The 23,652-nt window shown below is 50.7% G+C and overlaps 2 protein-coding genes across 2 annotated transcripts in view; one reads left to right on the forward strand and one right to left on the reverse strand.

Annotated features, from left to right (window-relative positions):
* Col4a1 (collagen type IV alpha 1 chain) overlaps nt 1-19,285 on the reverse strand; it is a 114,080-nt gene extending 94,795 nt beyond the window's left edge. Inside the window, exon 1 of the mRNA XM_075986139.1 lies at nt 18,978-19,285. Within this exon, the coding sequence (XP_075842254.1) occupies nt 18,978-19,061 (84 nt within the window). The 5' untranslated portion in view covers nt 19,062-19,285. The remainder of the gene's footprint in view (nt 1-18,977) is intronic.
* Col4a2 (collagen type IV alpha 2 chain) overlaps nt 19,199-23,652 on the forward strand; it is a 137,131-nt gene continuing 132,677 nt past the window's right edge. Inside the window, exons 1-3 of the mRNA XM_075986138.1 lie at nt 19,199-19,583; nt 19,890-19,978; nt 20,101-20,155. Of these exons, the coding sequence (XP_075842253.1) occupies nt 19,935-19,978; nt 20,101-20,155 (99 nt within the window). The 5' untranslated portion in view covers nt 19,199-19,583; nt 19,890-19,934. The remainder of the gene's footprint in view (nt 19,584-19,889; nt 19,979-20,100; nt 20,156-23,652) is intronic.

The raw sequence follows: 23,652 nt of genomic DNA on the forward strand, positions 1-23,652 counted from the left end.
AACACATAAATAAATAAAATGTTCAAAAAAAGGATTTAAAGATTTGGGTTCCTTGACTTATTTTTGCATAATGCTGTTCTTGATGAAAAGGAAGCCTCCACCTTCTGGAGCAAATAGTATCTCACATAACCACGAACTCTTGTACAAAATTGAAAACTCTTTCTCAAGGCTACACCAACCTGTCAGGGATGTCACTCCCCCTCACATGCCATCAAACACCTGCAGCCAGCTGCTTTGCCCTTCACCTCCTCAAACAACTCTGAAGGTCTCTGCTATCTACGCTCCCCTTTCACTCCCCAAGGCACCTGCTCCATTCTGACCTCACCCACGTGCACCTGAAGGACAGCAGCCACCTTTAACAATTTTCCAAGCTGCAGCCCTTGCCTGGCTACGCAGCTCTCGGATGAGTGTCCTGCTGTCTTACTCTAGAATGCACCTCACCATCACAAATCACCATGACACGGTTTCCAGTTCAAACAGCTGGGACGTTGTGACCCCTCCCCTTCCTGGCATCGTTTCCTCCATTCCAAAGACATGGAGTAATGTAGGCCAGCAGGTTTCAACTTCAACAGCTGCCTTTATAGCCTACATTTGAGGGCTTTTTCCTTGTTCCACAGCAATGACTAGTCAGCCCAAACGCAAATACCATTAACACAGGGAGATGAGAAGGTGTGCATCCAAGCCATGAGGTCACCTTAGTCAGAACTAGCAAGGTGGATGCATGAGGAAGGTCACACACATCTGGGCACTGCACAGGTACACACACACACACGCACAGAGAGAGAAAGAGAGAGAGAGAGAGAGAGAGAGAGAGAGAGAGAGAGAGAGAGAGAGAGAGAGCCCAATCAAAAGCTGCCTGCACCTATGAGCTGTGTCTGCAGGATTCCCACCATACTGAGCCTAGCTCATTTGTCAGCAGCACTGGGTAGTTTTGCGTAGTTGTCTTTCATGACCCTTGTAGAGGTGCTTCATTTGTATTTTAATAAATAAAGCTTGCCCGAAGATCAGAGAGTAAAACAGTCTCACTACTGGTCAGCCTTACAGGCAGTGGCGACACACACCTTTAATCCCAATAGCCATACTAGTTGCCATAGAAACGGAGCGATCGTGGTGCACGCCTTTAATCTCAGCCTTAGAGAGGAATATAAGATGGGAGGAGATAGTTCTCACACACAGTCTCATTCTGAGATTCCTGGGTGCAGGATCGCCATTTCAGAATGTAGTAGAGGTAAGAGCCAGTGGCTGGCTGTTTTGCTTTTCCGACTTTTAGGTTGAACCCCAATATCTGTCTCTTGGTTTTTAATAATCGTGCTGGAGATCCTAAGGCTCTAAGCAAATGCAGAAAGGCTAGGACAGGGGAAGGGAGATTCTTGTTGTCTAGGTAAGAGTGCCCTGCGTATCGCATGAATGTTTTCTGGCTGACAGCGTTCACTGGGCTGGCAAGGAAGAGGAAGCCGCAGCTGGGGAGCCTCCAGCCCACAGGGCCTTCTCTATCTGGTAGGGTTGTGACTTCTCCCCATTCCTACAATGTCCTTTGAGGGCAGAGCAGAGTTCTGAACATGTGCGTCCCACCCCTAATTCCCTTTTCACTTGAGCCCCCGACCCCGGGGGAGGGGTCTTTCCTGGGCCTTCCCTCCCAAGGAAGAAGCATGCAGAAGAAAGGTCAAAGGTTGTAGCCTCCCAGGCTACCAGGTCTCCAGAGTTGTCCATAACTGTCCTCAGGCTGCTGCAACCTGGTCGATGCACCAGACTCTTTGCATTGATCACATATGCAATGTCTCTACCTGCTAGTGACATCCAAAGAGAGGGCACTTCTCCATCTAGTCCCCCTTGGAGGTTGGTTTTTAAGGGTCACTCTGAATTAAGTATCAATTGCCCAAGAAAGCTAAAGGGGAAGCAAAGACAATACTCTGGAAGTCAGAGCCTACAGCCCACAGCAAGCCTCTAAGGTCTATAAGCAGCATCCTGTAGCTTCCAAATTATGCCTGTTGACGTCAGCACTGGTGTAGAAACCCCAGAGGAACAGCATCTTCCGGAAGCCGCAAGGGTGTTTGTCTTGTGACATCAGTACGGTACGCCAACGGCAGTCTCCAGTCACCAACATAATAGAAATCTACCTGAGACCCACCCGCCATCTTCTTCATCAGTTTTGTTTAAGAGAATGGTGGGACGGGGGGGGGGGGGGGGAGTTGGCATTATCAATGAGCATAATTTCCCTGCACAGATGGAATGGGATTCTCCCATCAAGTTCATCACTGAGGCCCACAGTTCTCCCCTCAGCAGAGACGCTAATTTTAAGATTTCCACATTGACATCACATGCACCTAACAGCTATCTTGAGGACAGAACCAAAGGCTAAATGAACAATAAAGTTTTGTACATATGAACTGAAATGTCATAATTTGTACTCAGAGGTTCCATGGTGTGACATTTTCCACTTACGGTCTCAAGCTGGCCCTCACTAAGTTTCAGGTTTTAAAGTATTTTAGATCTCAGATTTTTGTATTGGACATATTCAATATGTAATAATATACAGCAGGCGCCAAGTTAAGCTATCATACAGCCAGTTCTATGAACCAGATTGGCTGGGCCATGGGGTACCCAGCGATTCTGCTATGTATGAACCAGCAGGAAGCATACCCCTTCCCTACTCACTGGTTTTATCTAAACACTTGAGGATCTATACAGGACAGAAAGGTAAAGAAAATTGGAGTTATACCTTCCTCCATGACCCTGGGCTTGAGTCCTTCAGGTACAGGCAAGACAGTACCCCACTAACAACCCATAGGAATCAATGAAACCCACACAGTGTGAGCCAACTTCTGGTGGCCCTTCCTCTCCTACTGGTTCTCTGTGGTAATCAGTCACCCACCAGGTCTTTTCCTAAGACGATGCCAGACCCCCTGGGAACAGAATTCAACTTGACTCTTCCCCAGGGTGGGGTGGCGGCTACCATCTAACTCCAATGTGTATGAGGGAAGAGTCTGGACAAGTGTGGACGGAAAGAGCAGCGTGGTCATGAGGAAGCGCCATGGCTCAGGAGGATGGAAGAGCTAAGTGGGAGGGCGGCTCTAAATTAGAGGTGACACACCCACAGCAGAGAGAGATCGGTGTGACCTGAACCCAGAGCATAGCGGGAACTTAGGACTGCAAAGCCTCCCTCTGGTTTATTCTTACAAGGACACGTGGCTGCCTAAAGCTCTCGGGCAGGGGCTGCCTGGAGGCCCGGAAATGAGCTGGAGATAAGACACAGGGGCTCCACCTGGAAGGGCTAGCTAGCATCAGCACTCAGAGCCTCTGCAGCGATTAGCCACAGTGTAAAAGTCAGGGAAGGTCAGGGTGGAGGCACCTGGGATGGGAGAGAGGCAGAGTTGAGTCATCCCAGGACGAGAGGCAAGACAGGGGTTGGGGGAGCTAGACTGGAGGAAGACAGAAAAACAAGCCAGAAAGTCAGCCAGCTTGGGAAGCCATGGGGACAGGAGACCCCCAGGTACCTAAGAGGACACTGAGGATGACTGTTTGGTGCTGATGGCGCTCTGAAGTCCTATCGCCTCCGGGTTCTGCAGGGGAGCGGAGCCTTCAGTGAGACACTGTGCAAGCACAGCCCCCAAGCACAGGCAGGACACGGGGCAGACAGTGTGTGTCTGCTACCACATCCCAGGCTGTGGACCTGTGCACTCCCTGGGAGGTGGGCAGACCCTGCATCTGGAGGGAACCCCAGTCTCTTGTCCAACACGAGTTCTGCAGGCTTCTAAAGAAGTCTGGAAACAGCACAAAACTGTAGAAAATTCAGGAGTGGCAGATGGAAGAATGAAGGCTGAGGGTGGAGAGAAAGGAGCAGAGATCTGCCTGGTGTCTTTCTCTCTCAGAGGCCACCCACCTCGGGAAGAGCCGGGAAGAGCCAGCACATGGGCAGAGCATAGGATCTTCTCTCTACTGGGAAATAGATGCCGATGCCCTTGCTGGGTTCTGTGGGGACTTCCAGTAACAACGGCAGCATTCCCATAAATGCCTGTGAGACCTCAGCACTTCAAAAGCCAGGCAGTGGAAGGGAGGTCTCTGCCCCTGGACTCAAGGTCCCCACCCAGAGCCCAAGGCCAACCTAGAGCGAGGGTAACCTCCAAACTACTGCACAGTTACATATCTGAAGATTCCCCACTCCCTCGTCTGCTAGACTTCCAGGACTATTAATACCTTATCTCTCAAGTTCCCGGTTTCCTCCAGGAGAAAGCCAGGCCAGAACCAGAGCCTAGCTTTCCACCTGGGGTTTCCACCCAATCAAGGCTGGTGGCTGGGTTGTGAAGTAGTGCTCCCATCCCTGAGGGCTCTGTGCCAGAGTAGCCTTTCCCAGGAACGGCTGGTCAGAGCTCAAGGGCGTGAGGGGGCAGCATGGCTTCCTTCCCAGCTATTTATGGATAGGAAGTACATATGGAAGGAAACAGCCTTTCTGGGAGCAGCACTTCCTTTAAGGAACTAACCAGGAGCTGCAACCCCCAAACTACAGGAAGTCCAAAGTTTCCACATAGGAGAGGCAGGGAGGGCTGGAGAAGCCTGCCCACAGCCAGGCTCACATGGGGTCCACTGCAAAGGCAAAAAAAAAAAAATCTAAGAGACCATGCGTAATCACCTTGAGAAATAAAGAAGGTCTCAAGAGATACCACAAAGTTAAGCATTCCCAGACAAGGGCAGAGCTGCCGGCAGGCTCGTGCTCACTGCACCAATTCTGGACATTTTATACCAAATGTGTTTTCCTTGGACAAATGAAAATCGCAAAAACGTAGAAGTCAACCCAGACATAGTGGTTGATGCCTGCCGTCCCAGCATTTAGGAGGTGGAGACAGGAGGATCAGAAGTTCGAGGTTATCCTGGGCCAACCTGGGATACAGGAGACCCTGTCTCAAAAGAAACAGACTAACTACAGGGAATGTCTCAGAAAGGAAGCAAAGCTCTTACTTAAATGTCCAAGCCTGGTTCTCTCTCTCTCTCTCTCTCTCTCTCTCTCTCTTTCTCTCTCTCTCTCTCTCTCTCTCTCTATCTCTCTCTCTCTCTCTCTCTCTCTCTCTCTCTCTTCTCTCTCCACGCCTGTCTAAAGCCCTGGGAAGGTCTCTTTGATGGACCAGTCCTGGATACATGAGTTGTATTGACTAGGGAGGAGTTTCTGGTCTTAAAGAACCAGTGTCTGAATGGCACCATCTTGTCCCATAAGTAAAGGACTAGAGTCTTTAGCAGTAAGAGTCAGGAAGGTGCCAGAGGTGCCCGAGGAGGTGAGAGGCTCAGGACCACTGTCTCCTGTTCTCCATGGCCTGGGCTCCAGTCACCTCACAGTACCCGTCTCCCCAGAAGACAAAGCCTTGAAAATTCACCTACTGCTGGCCACACCCACTTTTAGGAAGCACCTACGGGCCTTGCATCCACCAATTTCTTGGTTTCTCGTCAAAGACTGACTAGCTAGCTACTCCCAAACATTAATCACTCATGGACTGTGGGCTCTTCCTGTCTGCTAAGCTGCTGAGTTGCTGCACATGTGGGTTCCAGACCCAAGACATGATCACAGCCATCCTCGGGAACCAACAAGATCTGAAAACCTAGAGCAGGCCAGAGACACCAGATACTCATGATGCTCCTTTAGGGGCCCCTGCCAGGCATTACAGCTTTTCCCCCCATCTTCCATAGCAAATGCTCTCCCTGAACCCCACATGACAAGATGCCAGAATGGACACAGCTCCCGGGCTCTCTGCATCAAAGAAGACAAACAGGTTGTTTCAAGGCCCCCCAGGAAAGGGATTATAGAGTTCCTACCTTGAAAAGAGAGAATGATGTGAAGGGGCTGGCCAGGCAGCAATCCTGGCTGGAACAAAGCTATTCTCCAAGCCCCCTCAGCTCCCCCCTCCCCCCTTCCCCCTGAACTCTAGCTCGCTCCACACCAAGCATTTGGTTCCCTTCGAAAGCGATTTGATGTTTCTCTAAACAGGGCGGTCCTATTTCACACTCAATAATTTTTACATGCTGTTGCATAGATTTTGCGATTTTCCTCCCTTTTATAGCCTGGTTAAAGGCCTTTAAAAGTTTGCTTTCCTCGCTCATGCAACGTGTGGATGCATTTATCCCCACATAAACAGGGACCACACCGCAAGCCTGGGGACCGCACTGTGAGCCTCCACCCTCCATGGGACGACTGTCAGGATTTGATTCCCATGTTTCCCCTGGGGACACACTCTGTGTAGCTTCAGTATTGTCATTAAAATGTCGCTGCTCTGTTTAAAGTTTATGTCCAAGACATAATTTCTTTTATGATTTACCCTCTTAATCAGCACATCTAATGACCAACAACATGTTTACATTACCCCAGAGATTACCTTAAAAGGCAGGCCTAGCCCGGAGCATTCTTTCTCAGTCTCCACAGCTCACTGTCCCCTCTTCCCTCCAGACTCCAGCTCCACTCCCAAAGCACACCATGAATATTTTCAGAAGCTTGTGGGATTGCTGGGGTCACTGGGGGGAGGGACAGTACCTGTCCAACGTGCACTGCTGGATCACCCCAGTTCATCACCTCTCAAACCCTTCACCTCCCCTCTACCGCCCACTAGATCCAGCCAGGACCGCTTGCTGTGACGAGCATGGGGTTTGGTTGTTTCGTTTGGTTTTGCATCATACTTGTCCTGAGTGTGGTCAGTGAGCCACGGAACACATCATTGGGTGGCACAGATGCTGAGGCGCTGAGGCTGCCCAGGAATGGGTCTCCCATCACTTAGATTAGCACAGAATTGGACAGGACAGGAATGGGAGGGGCTATCTCTGCCCAGAGCACAGACAGAGGCAACGTACCCTGCTGGCCTCTTCCTGGGCCATGAGACGCCCCCAGTTCACTTGTCTAGGCATCCCAAAGCACCCATCCTGGCTAACACCCTGCCTCTGTCCCCATGCTTTCCTTAGAGGAACCTTGCCAATGTCAAGGGGCTACTCTAGGGAAACTCCACCTGTCTTTTTGAGCTACTTTATTTTAAACCAAAGGTTTTCCAAAGCTTTTCCCTTTTAACTCCTTTAGCAACTCCCAGCCTTTTGCTTCTGAGGCTGAGTAGAAAACAGGTAGAAGGCTTTAGCCATGGTCCCTTCATGACTAGCTGATGGAGGCAGGAGGATTGACAGGAGTACATAGAAAGGTTCTGTCTGGGGGTGGGGAGAGGTAGTTCCAGGATTGTGAAAAGTAGCTGATTATAAACCATCATCATCACCATCACCATCATCATCATCACCATCATCATCATCACCATCATCATCATCACCATCATCACCATCACCATCTCAGTTCCCACAATGGCCTCTTCTTCAGAGCATCCCTGAAAAACATGTCCGACTCTATTGAGGATGTTGGCTTCCATTCCAGGTCCTCTTGATTGAGTACTGGGTTCTCTCTCCTGTGTCACTGTGGTAGGGAGTCAGCCCTTCCAAGGACATTGGCAAAGTAGAAGTTTAGAAGGCCCATGTTGTTTAAAATTTGCAATGCAGCCTGCCCTGGCTCTCCTATCTGTCCCCATCCTGGTTCCAGGAGCAACTGCAACCTGTGCCAGCAAGTGGCCGCTCTGCTACCCACAAGGCTGAGAATAATAAGCAACAAACCTAATTCTTTCTCTTTGCCTGGCAGCTTTCAGTTAATACCAATGCCTCTCAAATTGCACAGGTGTAGGAATAGACCATGGAGCTCCCGTCAATCACCTGTCACTCTGACCTGAGGTCACTTACTCCATCCAACACAGCAAGTTCAGCTCAGATGAAGTGACCCAGACTCGGGGCTGCAGTTCAAAAGTGGGGTTTGGACACATTAAAAAATAACTTTAAATCATCTTACTTCTCCCTCACTTTCTGATGGAGCCCAACATGGGTCTCAAACCCACGACCCTGAGATTAAGAGTCTCATGCTCTGCCGACTGAGCTAGCCGTGTGTGTTGCCTTGGGACTGAATAGCTGTGGGACCAGATGGGACAGAAACTTCCGTTTACACTCTTGATATTTTTACTTCAGAAGAGAAACATCAATTAAGAAGTCCAGTGAAGGATCTTCACCACCCACTGTAACAGCTCCACACGGTAACAGATCTCACAGCAGATGCTCACACCCCATCACCTCCTCCTGCCTCTCACCAGCAGGATGAAGGGCGTGTGTGCTGCCTACTGTCTAGGACAATCAGAGGGCCTTTCACCAAGAACCTGGCCTGCTTCTCTTCTGACATCAGCAATGATTTCCATAGCAAGAGCTTCCCATCCCCGCTGCACCATCCCTAACCCACACATTAGCTTCCTCTTGCCCGGGACCTGGTATGCCTGGGTCTCAGAGAGTACCCTCCCAGGAAAAGACTCTCATGTTACCTGTGACCAAGCCCCCAATGGCTGTAAGTCAGAGTGTGGCTGGGACCAGGCTCTGACTATGATAGGCATGCCTATTCAGTCTGAGCTTTTACAGCAAGACCACTGTGCATTTTGTAACCAGAGGTCCCCAGAACGCATGCCTGGGATTATGAAAGCATCCCCTTTCTTATGATCTGTAATGCCATCCCCACCTGCTCCCCCCTCCCCACCACACACCACCCTCCTCTCCCACACCCACCCCTGCCACTCCTGCTAACTTGGCTGTGGAGCACTGCAATTTTAAGGCAAAGGACAATATTGTTGCATCATTATTGTGACACATGCCGTCATCAGGACATGCTGCCTTTTGAAGCATCCTCTCATTCTCTACATCTGGTATTTCTACATCTGATGGCTTCATCCACCCTACACCCAGGTCAGTTCCCATGGCTAGCTTTGCCGAGGAGAGAATTAAGCTAGCCCATCTCCTACTCTAGAGACATTTCAAAATCTCTTTTTAAAATGGAGCAACTCTGAGTGTCTGATGGTCTCAAGACGGCCCTTCGGGGACACACAGTGGACAGGACTTCTGGGGAGGGACTCACAGTGGACACGTTTGTATTTCTGAGTCTGACTTTTCTCAAGACATGGTCTCCAGTTCCATGCATTTTCTGACAAATGACATTGTTTCATTGGTTAATGCGAGTGAAGCTCCACGGCCATGTCTGCCATGCTTGTTTTGTACTCGTCTGCCGATAGGCTGTTTCTGCAACTTGGCTGCTCTGGACTGGACACGGTAAGAGCCGACATACTGGCCTTTTACCATAGCATTTTCTGCCATGGAGCACGCCAGGGTGAGACTCCTAGACTCAGCAGCCACAGGATATTAGCTCCAATGCCTCCATTCTAACACAGTGCTTGCCGCCCAACTGTGGGCAGCTCCCACCAGTCTGGTTCACACCAGTCTGGTTCACACTGGGCAGACCCAGGTCAACCTGCCCCTTTCTACCCCTCCAAACTAAGAGGGAAGGGTCTCAAAGGGACTCCCCGAAAGCGTGAGTTCCTACTACACTTTGATCTTGCACAGTTGCCACTCAGGGTGTCTACAGAAGACGGAGCCTCTGACACAGCTGTGAACTGAGCGCGGCATCAGAAGCTCCAGGGAGATGCGGAGCGCACGGTGACATTGTCACTTTGCCCAGGGGAGCAATGTGCGCATTTCGTCAGCCTCCCTTTGCCGGTTTTATCTCCACCGTGGTTTCCATCTGGGAACACCTTAAGTATAGCACTCAGAAATTATGCCATCACAACATGTGATTATCTAGGTGACTATCACTAGTCGCACTATTTGATCAACTATCCAGTCAGTTGCTCGTTTTAAAGAACGCAGCAGAGGTTTGGCGGGAGGGAGATCTTTCTGACGTCACATGTGACTTTCAGCAAAGCATCGTGTCATCTCATTATTAAAATCACCCTGGCCGGGCGGTGGTGGCACATGCCTTTAATCCCAGCACTCGGGAGGCAGAGGCAGGAGGATCTCTGTGAGTTCGAGACCAGCCTGGTCTACAAGAGCTAGTTCCAGGACAGGCTCCAAAACCACAGAGAAACCCTGTCTCAAAAAACCAAAAAAAAAAAAAAATAAAGTAAAATCACCCTGACATTTGCTTAGGAACAAACCAGAATTCAAAGTTTATGGACAACATGAGCCCTGTGCGGTTTTTCAACCCAAAGCGAATATTGACACACAGTCGTGGAGTGAATTTTTAAAGCCAGGATAAGAAGTGGTATATGGCACCCATGATCTACTATTCCACACTTGTATTCTGGGGTGCTCTTGATGTGGTTTTAGTATAACTTATGTAAAAAAAATCATAAATTAAAAAAAACAATGCCCAAAGGACTTATTGAAGAGAAAAAGCCGTGTCTCAGAATGTATTAGTGGGTCACAGCCCCATGAAAGATGAGTAAATATCCAAAGTCAACAAGAGAACATTAAACTATTATTTTAAAAAGATTTTTTTAAATTTCAAAAGCCTGAATTCCAAAATAAAGAAATATAATCACTGAATTTTCAAGTATTTGGGAAAACAAAATCTAATTATGAAGAAGAAGCCCAATGGCGTCTGGGTCAGACTTGGGTAATGTATTGATAAGAAACATCTGGTGTTGGCACCGGTCTTGCGTGCTAAAGTGTCCGTCAATGGCCAGCTCTAGATGAGGGGGGCATTGAAGGAACTCACCCACTGCATAAACAACGTCATGAAACCTAGCATGCCCACCAATCAAGCACCCCTGATCCTGAGATGAGTTCGTACATGCATCCAAAGTAAACGGGTCTGATCCAGAGACTACAGGACTATCTGATAGCTAGGATATTTTCCCCAGCACTGACCCATTTTCCTGCCTGCCTTGGTAACCTCGTCTTAATTTTATAGGCCATTTCCTGACCAAAATTTAGGAGTTATTTTAAACCGCTAACCCCAAATGGTCCTTAATCTCCAGGAAATGGGTTTGGTTGTAATGGGACACAAATCAGATATTCTCAGTCAGGGAACCAGGTGGCCAAGGCCAGGGAAAGGGGGGTGGTGTGGGCCTGCAGACAGGCCATCACTACCCCAGCTGGGCTCCACCCTGGCTGACCCCCACACAAATGCTCACTGCCACCCTCAGTAGATGAGCTGCCTACAGCCCACCCCTAAGGCTAGCAAGGCTCAGGGAAAGTCCTGTGAAACAGCTCGCTCATTTCCTTATGAAGACAAGGGTTCTCAGGGAACCAGGGCAAATCAATTCTCCAGTATCTGCTTCTTCACACCCCACATGCATGCTGCTGGGACCTTATAAGGAGCACACCCAGCTAGTTGTCAGCAATAACAACCCCAATAAGAATCAAGAAAACAAGAATGAGGAGGGGCATTTCATATTCAATGGTTTGGTTTTCATCTAAGGGCAGACGGATGGAGGTCCCTACAAGTTGGCATGCTGATAGTACTGGGTTTCTGGCCAGAACATAATCATCCAACCATCCTCTGCCTAGAAAAAAAAAAAGCAAAGAGAACAGCCAGAAGCTATGGTCTCTAGACCAGTAACTTCCCCTGCTAAAAAGTCAGAACCTCTGGTGCATCCCACACTGCTAATCCAGAAATCTGGGTGTGTACACTTTATCCCTTGGTGGTGCTGATGCTGGTACCAGCTTCATGATGCTGACATAATAATCCAAGTGATTTCCTCCCACCCCAGCTGCCTCCTGACATCATTGCTTGGCTATTTACTCCTCGGAGTTGGCTTTTCATTGAACAAGCAGAATATTGCTTGGCACTAGGCAAGCACTGCACACCGCATAAATGCTTTGCAAACAATAGCTCATTTTCTCCTCATCAATAGGGTCACTGCCTTTCACACATGAGGAGACCAGAGCCTGTGTGCCTACACGGACCTCCACAGCAGGGCAAGGCAGACCCTTAGTCCCTTCCTCCCTGGATGTGTCCCATTGTCTTTCCAAACATATGTGCGTGCTTCTGATTTCCTAACATTGACTTAACAGAGAAACAGGCTTTTCTTTTGTCTGGCTCAGCTTAAGTCACCAGAATTCAAACCAACTCTCCCCTCTGACATACGCATTGGGTTCTAGCTAAGTACCCAAGTTATAGATTTTCCAAGAGGACGTTTTAATAAATGGACCACGCTCTGGGTCTGTGTTATTAACCTACTGGAGCCTGGTGTACAGTCATAGTAACGATGATGCCACCACCATCCATTAAGCTCCGACATGGGCAGGCTGCTCCGAGCACAAGCAAAGCACTCGCCTATGTGAAAGTTCTGCACATTAAGATGCTATTGTGTTCTTAGAAAATTCTAAAACTGAAGGGCTGATGGGGGCTGGAGAGAGAGCTGGGTGGCTAGGGGTGCCCGCTGCTCTCACAGAGAACCTGAGCTTCATTCCTAACACCATGCCAAGTGAACCACAATCACCTGGGTCCAGATTTTTAAAAACCCTTTTTTACAAATTAAGAGCTAATTAGGAAACATAATTGCCTGAACATAAAGGATACTAGGAAGTAGAAGCCCAGCCCTCACTACATTATATATTCATGATGATTTCTGTAAGAAACGGGAAAAACTATCACAAGAGTTAGCTTTGGGTTCATCTTCACCTGCTTGAACAGGAAATGAGTACTGACCTGAAATTAGAATGGTAGGTGAAGTTTATCCTGCAGGAAAAAAAAAGATACATGTCTACCGCTGTTATGCAGGAAAAGCCATTGCTCCCAGAAAGAGACTGGGTGGCTGTCTTAGTTAGGGTTCCTATTGCTGTGATGAAGCACCATGACCAAAAAGCAAGTTGGGGAGGAACAGGTTTATTTGGTTTACACTTCCACACCACTGTTCACCATCATAGGAACTCAGGACAGGAACACAAACAGGGCAGGAACCTGGAGGCAGGAGCTGATGCAGAGGCCATGGAGGGGTGCTGCTTACTGGCTTGCTCATCATGGCTTGCTCAGCTGCTTTCTTACAGATCCAGAACCACCAGCCCAGGGATGGCCCCACCCACAATGGGCTGGGCTCTCCCCTGTCAATCACTAGTTAAGAAAATGCCCCAAACCTGGATCTCATGGAGGCGTTTTTCTCAACTGAGGTTCCTTCCATTCAGATAAATCTAGTTTGGGTGACAAAACTATCCAGCACAGTGGCTGAAGGGAAGTGACAGAAATGTCTTGGGAAGACTTAGTTACATCTGTCTTTCTAAAAGTATCTATTTTCCAAAGTAGAAATTTAACAGCAACAACAAAAAAGTTAAACCATTCTAATTAAATATCAATTGCAGGAGGAATGCGGCACTTAGTTGCAGGGTGGCGGTGGGCGGTGGCGGCGCACGCCTTTAATCCCAGCACTGAGGAAGCAGAAGCAGGTGGATCTCTGTGAGTTCGAGGCCAGCCTGGTCTACAGAATGAGTCCTAGACAGTTATGGCTACACAGAGAACCCTTGTCTTAAAAAAACCGAACCAATAGGAAGAAGAGGAAAAGGAAAAGGAAATCGTGCAGAGCAGTGTCCTTTCTAGCCAGCAAAGCCTTGTGGGAATGAATACGCACATACGGGCTTCCCAGGTGCACACGAAAGGTTACAACTGTTCTCAGTTCACAGTCAGGGTCCCCGGCTGTCTCTCAAATAAGAAAGGCCGCAAACACAGCAAATTACTGACTTAACTGTGAACTGCAGTCATCCCAACAGTGGGTTACATGGGCAACAGAGAACGAGGTGGCTGCAGACGCTCCTTAGCAGCTTGTAAGGCGGCACACAAAGGCCCTACGGCAGGTGGAGGGTATCTATGACACCTGACTCAGACACCACACTCCCATTGTAACTTCCCACACACCAAGAGCGATCTCAAACCCAGATAACAGAAGGGTGCTTATGGTGCAGTGTAAAAGCCAAACCTGGTCAGGCTTCCATGATGAACATTACTGAGCCACGGAATAAACTATTTACACAGGGAGGTCAGCCTTGTGTGTGTTTCCATGTCGTGTTTAGTCTGTGCCGGAATATCTGCGCAGAATTCCAGATTCAGGGGAAACACCTTCCTTGGCTATCATTTTCCTTTGTGTTCTCTAATAATACCACAGGATGGACACCGTGGCATAGTTTCCATGAGCCAGTACACAGCCCCACCAGGACTCCCCAGGGGATGCTGAGGAAACAGCCTGGAAACATCAGGACCAATTACTTACCAGTGATTAACTCATGCCTCCACCTCTGTGTCAGGCTCCCTCCCAAGCACAGCTAAGGTGCTTTAAAAAGACGTGTCCTTAGGCATCTTATAATTGGCAGTGATGTCAGAACCAAACTCCCCAAGATGATGCCAATGCCTATGTGGCAGAGAGAGAAACCTGCCGTTCCTGATGTTTGCTTACCTCATGCTCACAGCTTCCCTGCAACAGGCAGGCCATCACGGCTCTTAGGATTATGCTCCCCTTATATACAGGGATGAGGAGCTTAAAGAGGATACCAACAGCCACAGGTCTCATCACGATGAACGGTAAAATCCCATCCCCAGCCTGACTCTATAGAAGAGGAGGTTCAGAAGAATGGAGCAGGCTAAGGGAAGACACCATGCAGATGTGGGCGCATCAGAAAGAAGTCAGCTCCTAAGGACAGAGAGATGGGATCTTCCTGAGAGGTGCATGATGTCAGGTAGTGGGGATGACGCTTATCCATCCTGTGCACCCCTGCTAAGAGTGTCTGCATAGCCAAGGGGGCCACGCCTACACGATACCGAAGAAGACAGCCATCCCCACACTGTAGAAGGAGCGTGTTAGAGAGTGCTTGGCAATCCTGCCAAGAGCGGGAGGCCTCGTGGGGGTCAGAGATGTGGAGGGGCGAGGAGAGACGGGCACAGCTTCAGAGCCATGTGTCAACGCAGTTATTAGGGGTGGGGTGTCAGAAAGCCGGCAGAACGGGTAAAAGCTGACGAGCTCAGCTCGGCACACACTTCAAGTTCAAAATTAAATGGGGACAGCTAGGGGAAGGCTTCGTTCTATGAGCTTGAGGGCATGGGCAGGAGGAGTGATGGAGAACGCATCAGATGGACAGCTGAGAAGATAAGAAGCAGAGACCTACTCCAGAGACGTGCCCAGTCAACCAACAGGAAGGTGACCCTGCACCCTAGGACGAGGCCAGGAGAAGAATGGCAGAGAGCACAGGATAGACCCAAGCCCCTGAGTAATAGAATTCCAAACATTAGCCCCAAAGGAATCCTAGAGTTAAAACCTCAGAAGAAATCCCCAATGACCCAGTTCTGATTTTTTGACCCCTTCATTGTGTGCTGGACAATGGCAGAAGTCGTACTTGGTATTGTTCTCTGGCTGACATATTTGCTGGTCAGGAAGAACAATGAGCCAAGATACTATGTTAGGCACTCCATTGTTGTTCTTGCTTACTTTATCCAAATGCCAAACCCGCTTGAGAGACACTTTAATGAGGTTAATCTGTTTCCAATGTCGGGAACAATCACTGGTCGAGGCTGCTCTGTCGCAGGCAAACATTGTACAATCCTTCCTAACAGTGGTTCGTGCTAAGTGGCTTCTTGAAGCCCTCCCCTTATCTCCAAGGCTCTGTGGTCCTGCAGGACTCCCGGGTTCCATTGTCTGTAGAATCTTTACCAGCTCTTCACTAAATAACCCAGCCAGTTAGCCCTTCCCCCGCCCCCCACCCTGCATTCTCAGGAATAGGCCCACTCCTGTTAATGAATAATGTGGGCTTTCGTGAGGTCCCTCCTGCCCTTGCCCAAACCCAAAGAGGTTTTCTGGATCAGTTGCCGCAGGCACTCCTGCCTTGAGTAGGTCAGCCCTGCTTGACTTTCCAACCTGGAGAGAAGGGACTGGTCACGTGCTGGGCTGGGCACTCCTTATCTCCGATGGCTCACACCTTGCCCTCTCACTCCTCCTGAGCTCTGAAAGACCAAAGGTCAACCACTCCAACAGCTAAACCCAGAAACAAAGGTTCCTGGTGTCTCCAAGGAGAGATTTCAAGGTCACTGTGGACGGCAATGACCCTTGAGATTGGGAACTGCCAGGAAATGCCTACCTGCACTGTGCTACAGGACGGTGTCCCAACAGCCAATGGCTTTATTCTAGCCCCTATGCCTCCCACAGGTTTCGGGGATGACAACATCCCAGAAGTTTCCCCTGTCCCTGAAAGCTAGACTAAGGTCTTTCGCATCTTCGGGTCCCTTGGTTGTGAAACTGTCTGCTCCTCAGTCTGTGTTCTCGGGGCTACAGACTACTCCCTGGGACCTGCCAGGTGATCAGCGCCTGCCTGGGACAGGACAGGAAGTGGGTGTTCCAGCTGCGTTTGTGGAATAAAGGAGACCAAAAATGTACATCTAAGGGGAGGAATGGGAGTGACTGCAAGGGAAACTGAGGCATGGGGTTAAAAAGCACCCTACTCCACGTGTTTAATAAAAGCACACATGAAACCCTTATCCTTGAACTCACTCAAGCTGTGTCCACTGGGTAACTCAAAAGCGTCAGCCATTACTTCTGGTGGAGCCCAGTCTGGCACACCCATGGTTAATCCACAGACCTCTGGCTGGTTTCAGAAGTGCTTGCCCTTTTCCAGGACTGTTCCTTGTAAAGGAGCAAGAGGACTGTGGACTGTCCTCTTCAGCACAGCACTCCTTCCCCCCTCCCCCCTGACTCCCCCACCAGCCATAGGCCCTGCTTAGCCATACGCCCTGCTTACATAGAAGATCAGCGTCCTCATCTAAAGCCAAGCTTAAGGAGAGCCATGCTGGCATGGGAATTGATCTCCCTTTCCTTTGAGCTCTTTGGTCACTTGGTCCCTAGAGAAGTGACTAATGGTCAGGAGACAGCAAGACTGCTGGGCAGGCATGGCCACACTTAGGGGAAAGTTCGCATGTCAGACTCAGAAGAGTAATTTGATAGGCACCCATGTAGAGTGCCTACCTACCAAGTATATCACCCTGGGTCCATCGCCAGGCAGAACTGCAGCATCTTATCATCTAAATGGTGTGCTTAGAAAACATTTGACTTGGATACACACAATGGCAGCCACCTGGTTGCTGCGGTATCTCTAGCAGCTAGTTTTAGAAGGAGCAGGGCAAAAATGTTATTGATAGCATGAAAAAGACACTGGTTTCTAAATTAGCATGACACTTGTTATTAATGGATCTTCTTATATACCCAAAAGTCATGAGCACATGAACAGGTTTTCTAGTTTAGGGCAAACACCATACCAAGGTAATGTCTTGGTAGGGGCGGGCGGGGGGGGCACAGGCCAGACTGCTGAAGATCCTTCAAGACAGTTTGAGGAATAGAGCAGAGCGAGCAGTCAGGAATGTACTTGGTCATGTAGAACAATCAGTAGGAAGTAAAACAGTCTCAGATCTCAACATTGGGTTCGTTTGATTTCTCCAGGAAGATTGGGAGTCTGTGAGGCTGACTCATTCCTTCTAAAGTCCTCGGTGTCTGGAGCAAAGTTAGCTCTTACAGTTAGCTTTGTGAACTCTATCATCCAGAAAAATCTGAAGCTAAATAGTGGCTCGTGCTTTTCCATTACCATGGCTTAACCTGGTCTTCTTAGAAGCACTAAATCTTTTGGTCAATATTTTTCACCCTGGGGTCTGAACCGAGGGTTATGCATGTGCTGGGCAAGCACTTCACGGAGCTACGTCCATGGGCCTCTTTCTACGTTTCCATTTTAGGGAGGGTCTCACGAATATGCCTGGGCTAGCCTTAAACTCACTCAGCAGCCCAGGCTGGCCTTGAACTTGAGATCCTCCTGCCTCAGTCTCCAAGCAGCAAAACCCATAGGCAGGTACCACCAGGCCCAGCCCAGCAAGCCTGCTCTTTTGAAAAACTACCCTCACCATGAGAAAGGGCAGTTAAACAGTGACCTGTGGGGAAGGGAGAGACGGGACAGTGGACAGTCGGGGAGGGAATTCTCTGAAGTTGGTTGCTGATGCAATCATCCTTCTTCAGTAGCCAATGAAGAAGCTGCCACCAGGGAGGCAAAACTTAATTAAGAAACCTGAGTACATATTACCAGTCTATTCTAGTATCTAACAGTTAATAATTTATAGTACAGTTGATCAGTATCGCTCCTGCAGAAAAAAGGTGAAATTCTTAAAAATGAAGTAAAAATGCAGAATTAAACAGCCTTTTTAAAAAAAAAAAGAAAAGAATTGGAAGTGCCCATAAGTAGCAAACATCATTTTGAGGCATTTGAGGGGGAAGGCAAACTGTTGAGAGGCCACACCTTGTGGCCTTTGGGCCTGCATGGCTGTCACAGCGGCAGCTGAAGTGTATTCTCTAGAGGCGAAAGCAGAAAGTCTGGCCGGGCTCCTCCAGAGCTGGAAGTCTGGCTCCTGCAAACATCTCCCAGCGCCCTCCCGGCCAAGCACAGCACCAGAGGAAACAAAAACTAAAAAAACAATTTGCGCAGGGAACAATGTGATGGAGTTTCTCTTTGGTTTCACACTCAAGTCTAAATGTGGTTATAATTTTCAGGCACACACTCATAAAAGGCAAGAGTTGAGGCAGTGGCTTTAAGGATGCGTAGAAGAGCCCTCGTCTGTTCTCAAGCGTGCCGTAGGCTACACAAAAGTCGTGGGAAAGCAAAAATACAGATGTTTCCAGGCAAACGGCCCAGAGCTGTTCGGCCTCAACCATCAGAGTCTCCAAACAACCAGAAACACGCCCAAAGCGATTCCCCTTGCACATGTGTGTGGGACTCTGAAACGGCGTGGGGTGTGCGTGCCCACCCTTCCAGCCCAGACCCACTCGAGCGCCCCGCCGCTGAGCGCCGCGGCGGTGAGAGTTCAAATCTCCCTGGCTCCCCCGGCACCCTCACCCCACCGCGGTGCGCTCCAAGCTTCAGTCCTATCCTAACTCTCCCGTACCCTGCCCGTAACAAAGAAGGTTCCGTAATGGATGCGCGACTGCAGCCCCCGGGGACCATAAGCGGAGACCCGCCGGAAGACTGCACCTGGCCATGCCACCCGCGACACCCCCGAGGGCCGGGTGGGTTGACCGCGCCGGGCGCGGGACAAAGAGGCCTCGCGGGGCGCCGGGGGTGCAGGGCGGGAGGTTGGGGAGCGGAGCCCGCAGGGGACTCACCTTCGCAGCGGCCCGGCTGCGCTCCTCGTGGAGCAGAAGGGCGGCGGGCAGCAGCAGAAGCCAGAAGCTGAACCGGGGCCCCATGGTGGCGCGCCCGGGGCGGCGGGGGACCAACGGGGACTGCAGGGAACTGCAGTCCGGTTCCCGGGAGCCGCGGCGAGCAGCTCAGTCTCGGAGGGCCCGGTGTGAGCCCTGCACACCGTCCCGGGTGAGGCGGCTCTGAGCAGAGACCTGAGCGCGCGGCCAGAGGAGCTCCCCAATTTGTTGGCGCTGCCCCCTCCCCTCGGCGGTGCGCGGGCGGCGTCTCCAAGGGGAGGACCCTGCGGCGCGGGTAAGAGGCGGAGGCTGCGCGCCCGCTCGGGACTTAGTGTCGCTGAGAGTCTGAACGCCGGGGCTCTGCGCTCCGCACCCAGCAACTCCCGCGCCTGAGTCCCCTTAGTCCCTTGGCTCGCCAATCCCGGCCAAGCACAGGTCTGGGACACTGGGGACGGGAGGCCGGAGCCCCCGGAGCAGAACCAGGAGGGCCGGAACGCTGGTGTGGCGCGGGCCAGCGCTTCTGCAGGGGCCCATGCGCGCGGGCAGCAGCTCCTGACTCGGAACCCCGAGGTGAGAGCGACCCCCGGGAAGCTCCCTAGACCCAGGCCCTAAGTCTCGGACTTGGAGCGCTGGGGGCAGGCAAAGGCCTTGGATCGGAATGGAAAGGAGATAGAGGAATGAGGATCGCGCTGTATGGGCTAAGAGACTTCAGCCAGGGCCTACGGAGAAGAGTCCTCCTCTGTCTCCTGATGGGACGGAACTTTTAGTCACCCCGCAAGGAAAAAGAGGGGACAGCACCGCGGAGTCAGGGTGCTGCGGTGACGATGCTCCCTCTGCCTGCAACCCTTGCTAACCCGCTTTGTCTCTTGCCTCCAGGTTAGGAGGGGAACGAGCCGAGCCTAGAGCAGTGAGACTGGGATCATGGATCGAGTGAAGCTCGCAGCGTCTGGCCATGCCCTGCGAGGGTAAGTGATCCTCTGCGTGGTCTCCTGGGTGCAGGGGGGCTTACATGCTACTTTGAGGAGTTGACAAGTTGGGGCCCGCACGTTCGTGTCGCCCTCTCACCCTCCCTCCCTCTCCGGTGTAGGTGGCTGCTGCTGGCGACTGTGACAGTGTTGCTCCTGGCTCCAAGCGTCTTGGCGGTAAGTACGCCTCGAACTCTATGCACTTGGAGTTCCGCGCCCGCGAGGGGTTAAGAAACTCTCGAAGCCTAGTGGAAGTCTGGCGCGCCGAGTCCACCTGAGTGTACGTGTGCGTGTGGGTGTGTGCTATTGTGTCCGCCAGCCGCACCCCCCGTGCGGTGCAGGCGTCGGCCCTCTCTCGGGAGCTAATAATTAAAACGTAGCCTCAGGCACCGTTTGCTGCCAAGCTTTGGCCTTAGCAGCAAGGGAGGAATGTCTGTCACTAGGCCGTGAGGCGCATGGTTGAAGGGGGTTGGGAGCAAAGAGTTTCCAGAAACTCAGCGGTGGTGTCCAGGCACTGTGGTGGGTAGAGAGCTTCTTGCTTAAATATGAGACTCCGGGGAGGGGCGGAGCAAGGAGAAGACAACCTCCTGTTTTATCGTTGTTAGGGAACAATGGACTGGAAACCTTGGTTTCTCTTAAATCTTGAGTAGGCCCTTGAGAGCTGCAGGCCAAAGGGAGGCCTGTGGACCAGGGCATCTGTGATCTGTTTACCACACCCATTGCTCTCTCCATGACTATGGCAGACCCTGCCAGAATTGCTCGTAGACTCAAGGAATGCACTAGGGGTTCCATGTATGTAGCCAATCGTTGTAGAGCTGGGTCCTGGTGCCACCCCTGTGGAGGGTCTCCAAAGGAAACACAAAAAGTGAGGGCACAGGCCAGGTGTTCTGTGTGTTCTGTTTACTTGTCTGTGTAGCACTCAGTGCCTAGATAGGACTTGCGGATACCAGTGCACTTTGCGTGTCTGGATCCAGCACATCCTGGAGGAAGGCGTCCCACTCCTGCTCTCTCTCCCTTTCCTCACCCAGCTGAAACCATCAGTGATCCTCTGGCTTGCATTAAGTGGGAACTGGTCCCACCAAAGAGATGCTTTCTGCTACGCTGGGTTCCATGGCCCGGCATGAGGGTAAAGGGAACACTCTGACCAGACTTTGGCCATCGAGTCCTGGCCAGTCTTATACCTTAAGTCTGTCTCCTTCCTGCCCCGGTCCTAAATTCTGACTTAAGAAGAGCAGGACCTAAATGAGTTAGAACAGCCACTACCTGTGGGCCCTCATGCGTGACTCCCACTTGGCCGGGATCCATAGACCACAGCAGACACTTTAAACCCAAGTTCCTAGAAAGTGCCCGGCAGTGTGCTGACTCCCACAGCCTGGGCCCCAGAGCCACTGCACAGCTACCAATGTCTTCACTCCCGAGAAGACCTGAGGGCTTGCTATGGAAAAGCATATTACACAGCTCTGCCCTCACCTCGTGACCCCAAGCCTCAGTTTGTCTCCACACCTCTCAGAATATCTGCAGCTTGTCACCGAGGCCATGTTCCCGCATAGACAATACAGCTCCATGTCCCCGCATACCCTTTCCCACGATACAAACCCATCCCAGTATCTTTGGCCCTCTATCCTTGGATGTGAAAAAGAGCATGTATTTCCCAGCAAAGTCAAATTACCTAGAAAGGCTTTTCAAAAACTCAGATCCCTTGACCCTTCTCAGACATTCCGGCAGGGCTTTGAGGTGCATCTTGGAGCCCTGCATTCTCAAGACATGGGAAACGTTGGGAATCCTGACCTGTTCGCCTGAGGTGAGGGACAGCACCTGAGGTCTTGTGCATGCTTGTTTCATTCTCTGGACTTTAGATTCTGAACGTGCAAATGCAGTGGGCGAGCACCGTGATGGCTTTCCCACACTCGTGGGGATCTCTGTGCCTGAAACAGCATGTAATTAGTTATGGTCAGCAATGCGGTGATCAACTTCCAAGCTTCTGCCGGTCCACTGGCTTTCTCACAGCTGGGACCTGGGACACAAGTCCTTGATCCTAAATGCTGTGCACGAAATTCTGACCTGTAACCAGCTCTGTTCCTCCCCTCTTTGTCTGCTGGAATCTGTGATGCTGTTTCATTGTTTTTGGTATCCGGAATCTTCCTGGGGTGGGTCGGTTCATTAAATAGGACCACTGGTTGTATCTCGTTGTGCTTTGTCCAGAAGCAGCTGAGAACAGTTAGCAAAAAGAATGGGTGATTATTTAATGAATGCTTCTTGCATATCAGTGTGTGTGTGTGTGTGTGTGTGTGTGTGTGTGTGTGTGCGTGCGCACGCACACACACACACGAGTACATAAAAGCCTCCAGGAAAACAGCATCAATGTGGGTAATTTTCATGCCCATATTTCAGGTGTGAAAAAAGAGGCCCAGAGTATAAATAACATGCCTAGGATCTTTCTTTTGTACGTGACTTAAGAGTATGGAAGTCAGGCACCTCACTCACCACTACACCAGCCTCCTGGGTTCCCATGCCAATAGTGAGGATGCCCCTGAGGCTTATCTTTGGGTCTTCTGTGGGAGCCTTCCTTGGTCTTGACCTTGGGCAAACAGGAAGTGCGGGCAGGGGCTCCCTCTACTACTCTGGAGACCAGGGGCACAGAAGCAAGGGAAAGAAGGAAGCAGGGTCCACATGCCCTCACCTTGCTCAGCTCTGGACCCAGAGCAAACCCAGACATTCTGCCTATGCAACTCAGGACCACTTGCCATTATCCACTCAGCCATTTCTGAAGGCTCCCAAGGTGAATACAAGACCTGAAGAACTAGTCAGCGTACAGATGCCCATCCTGAGAGCCAGGCTTGAGTCGCAAAGGGGTGCCAATCCCAGAATCCTCCAAGGCAGGCTGCCTGGGTAATGACCCCAACTGGATGAGCAAGTGCACCCTACTGTGGGCACTCCTAGGTTCCGTGTATGTTAGACTCATACAGATCTGGGGAATAGCATCCACTGTGTAGGGCTGATAAAGGAGCTGGCGGGTCTGGAGACCAAGGAGGATTGTGTGTCCCCGCTTCCCTGTAGCTTTGATCCCTTTGTGTGAAACCTGGGCCCCTAGAAAGAGAAAGTCCCTGGGAGAGAGCTCTCTGTTGCTGGAATGGAGCCACAAGCATATCCAGCCCTCTGGAACCTTGGAAATCACCTTCCCTCCATACTTAGATCCCCACTGGCAGCCCACACACTTAGATGGGGAGGAAATGTTAGCAGAAGAGAATGGGCAGGAAGGGGCTCCAGCCCCGTCTGGGGAAATAGTCAGTCCCAGGAAGAGAGAGCATGTGAAATTCAAGGACAAAGTTCCAGAGCTGAAAAACGAAGATTTGGATGTAGAGAATAAAACCCAAAGGGCTGTAGTTGTAAGTCTGGGGAGAAGAGAGGGAACCTGAGTGTTCAGCGAGGGGAAGTCAGTGCAGAGCGCTGTGGCTTTCCAACAAATGGGTGACTTAGTGAAGAAGCTGCTGCTAGTGCAACTGTAGACAGTCAGAGGGTATCTAGGACCCGAGAACTCTAGAAACGGCTTTGCAATCCTCGTCTGACCTTTAACTGCTAGGCTATTGCTAGTGTTCCATGAAGAGGTGTTGGGTGAGTTAGACACCAGCACGTGCTGCTTCACCTTAAGAACCAAGTGGACTTGGCAAGAGGTG

The sequence above is a fragment of the Microtus pennsylvanicus genome, chromosome 9 (assembly GCF_037038515.1).
Source record: "Microtus pennsylvanicus isolate mMicPen1 chromosome 9, mMicPen1.hap1, whole genome shotgun sequence".
Taxonomy (NCBI): domain Eukaryota; kingdom Metazoa; phylum Chordata; class Mammalia; order Rodentia; family Cricetidae; genus Microtus; species Microtus pennsylvanicus.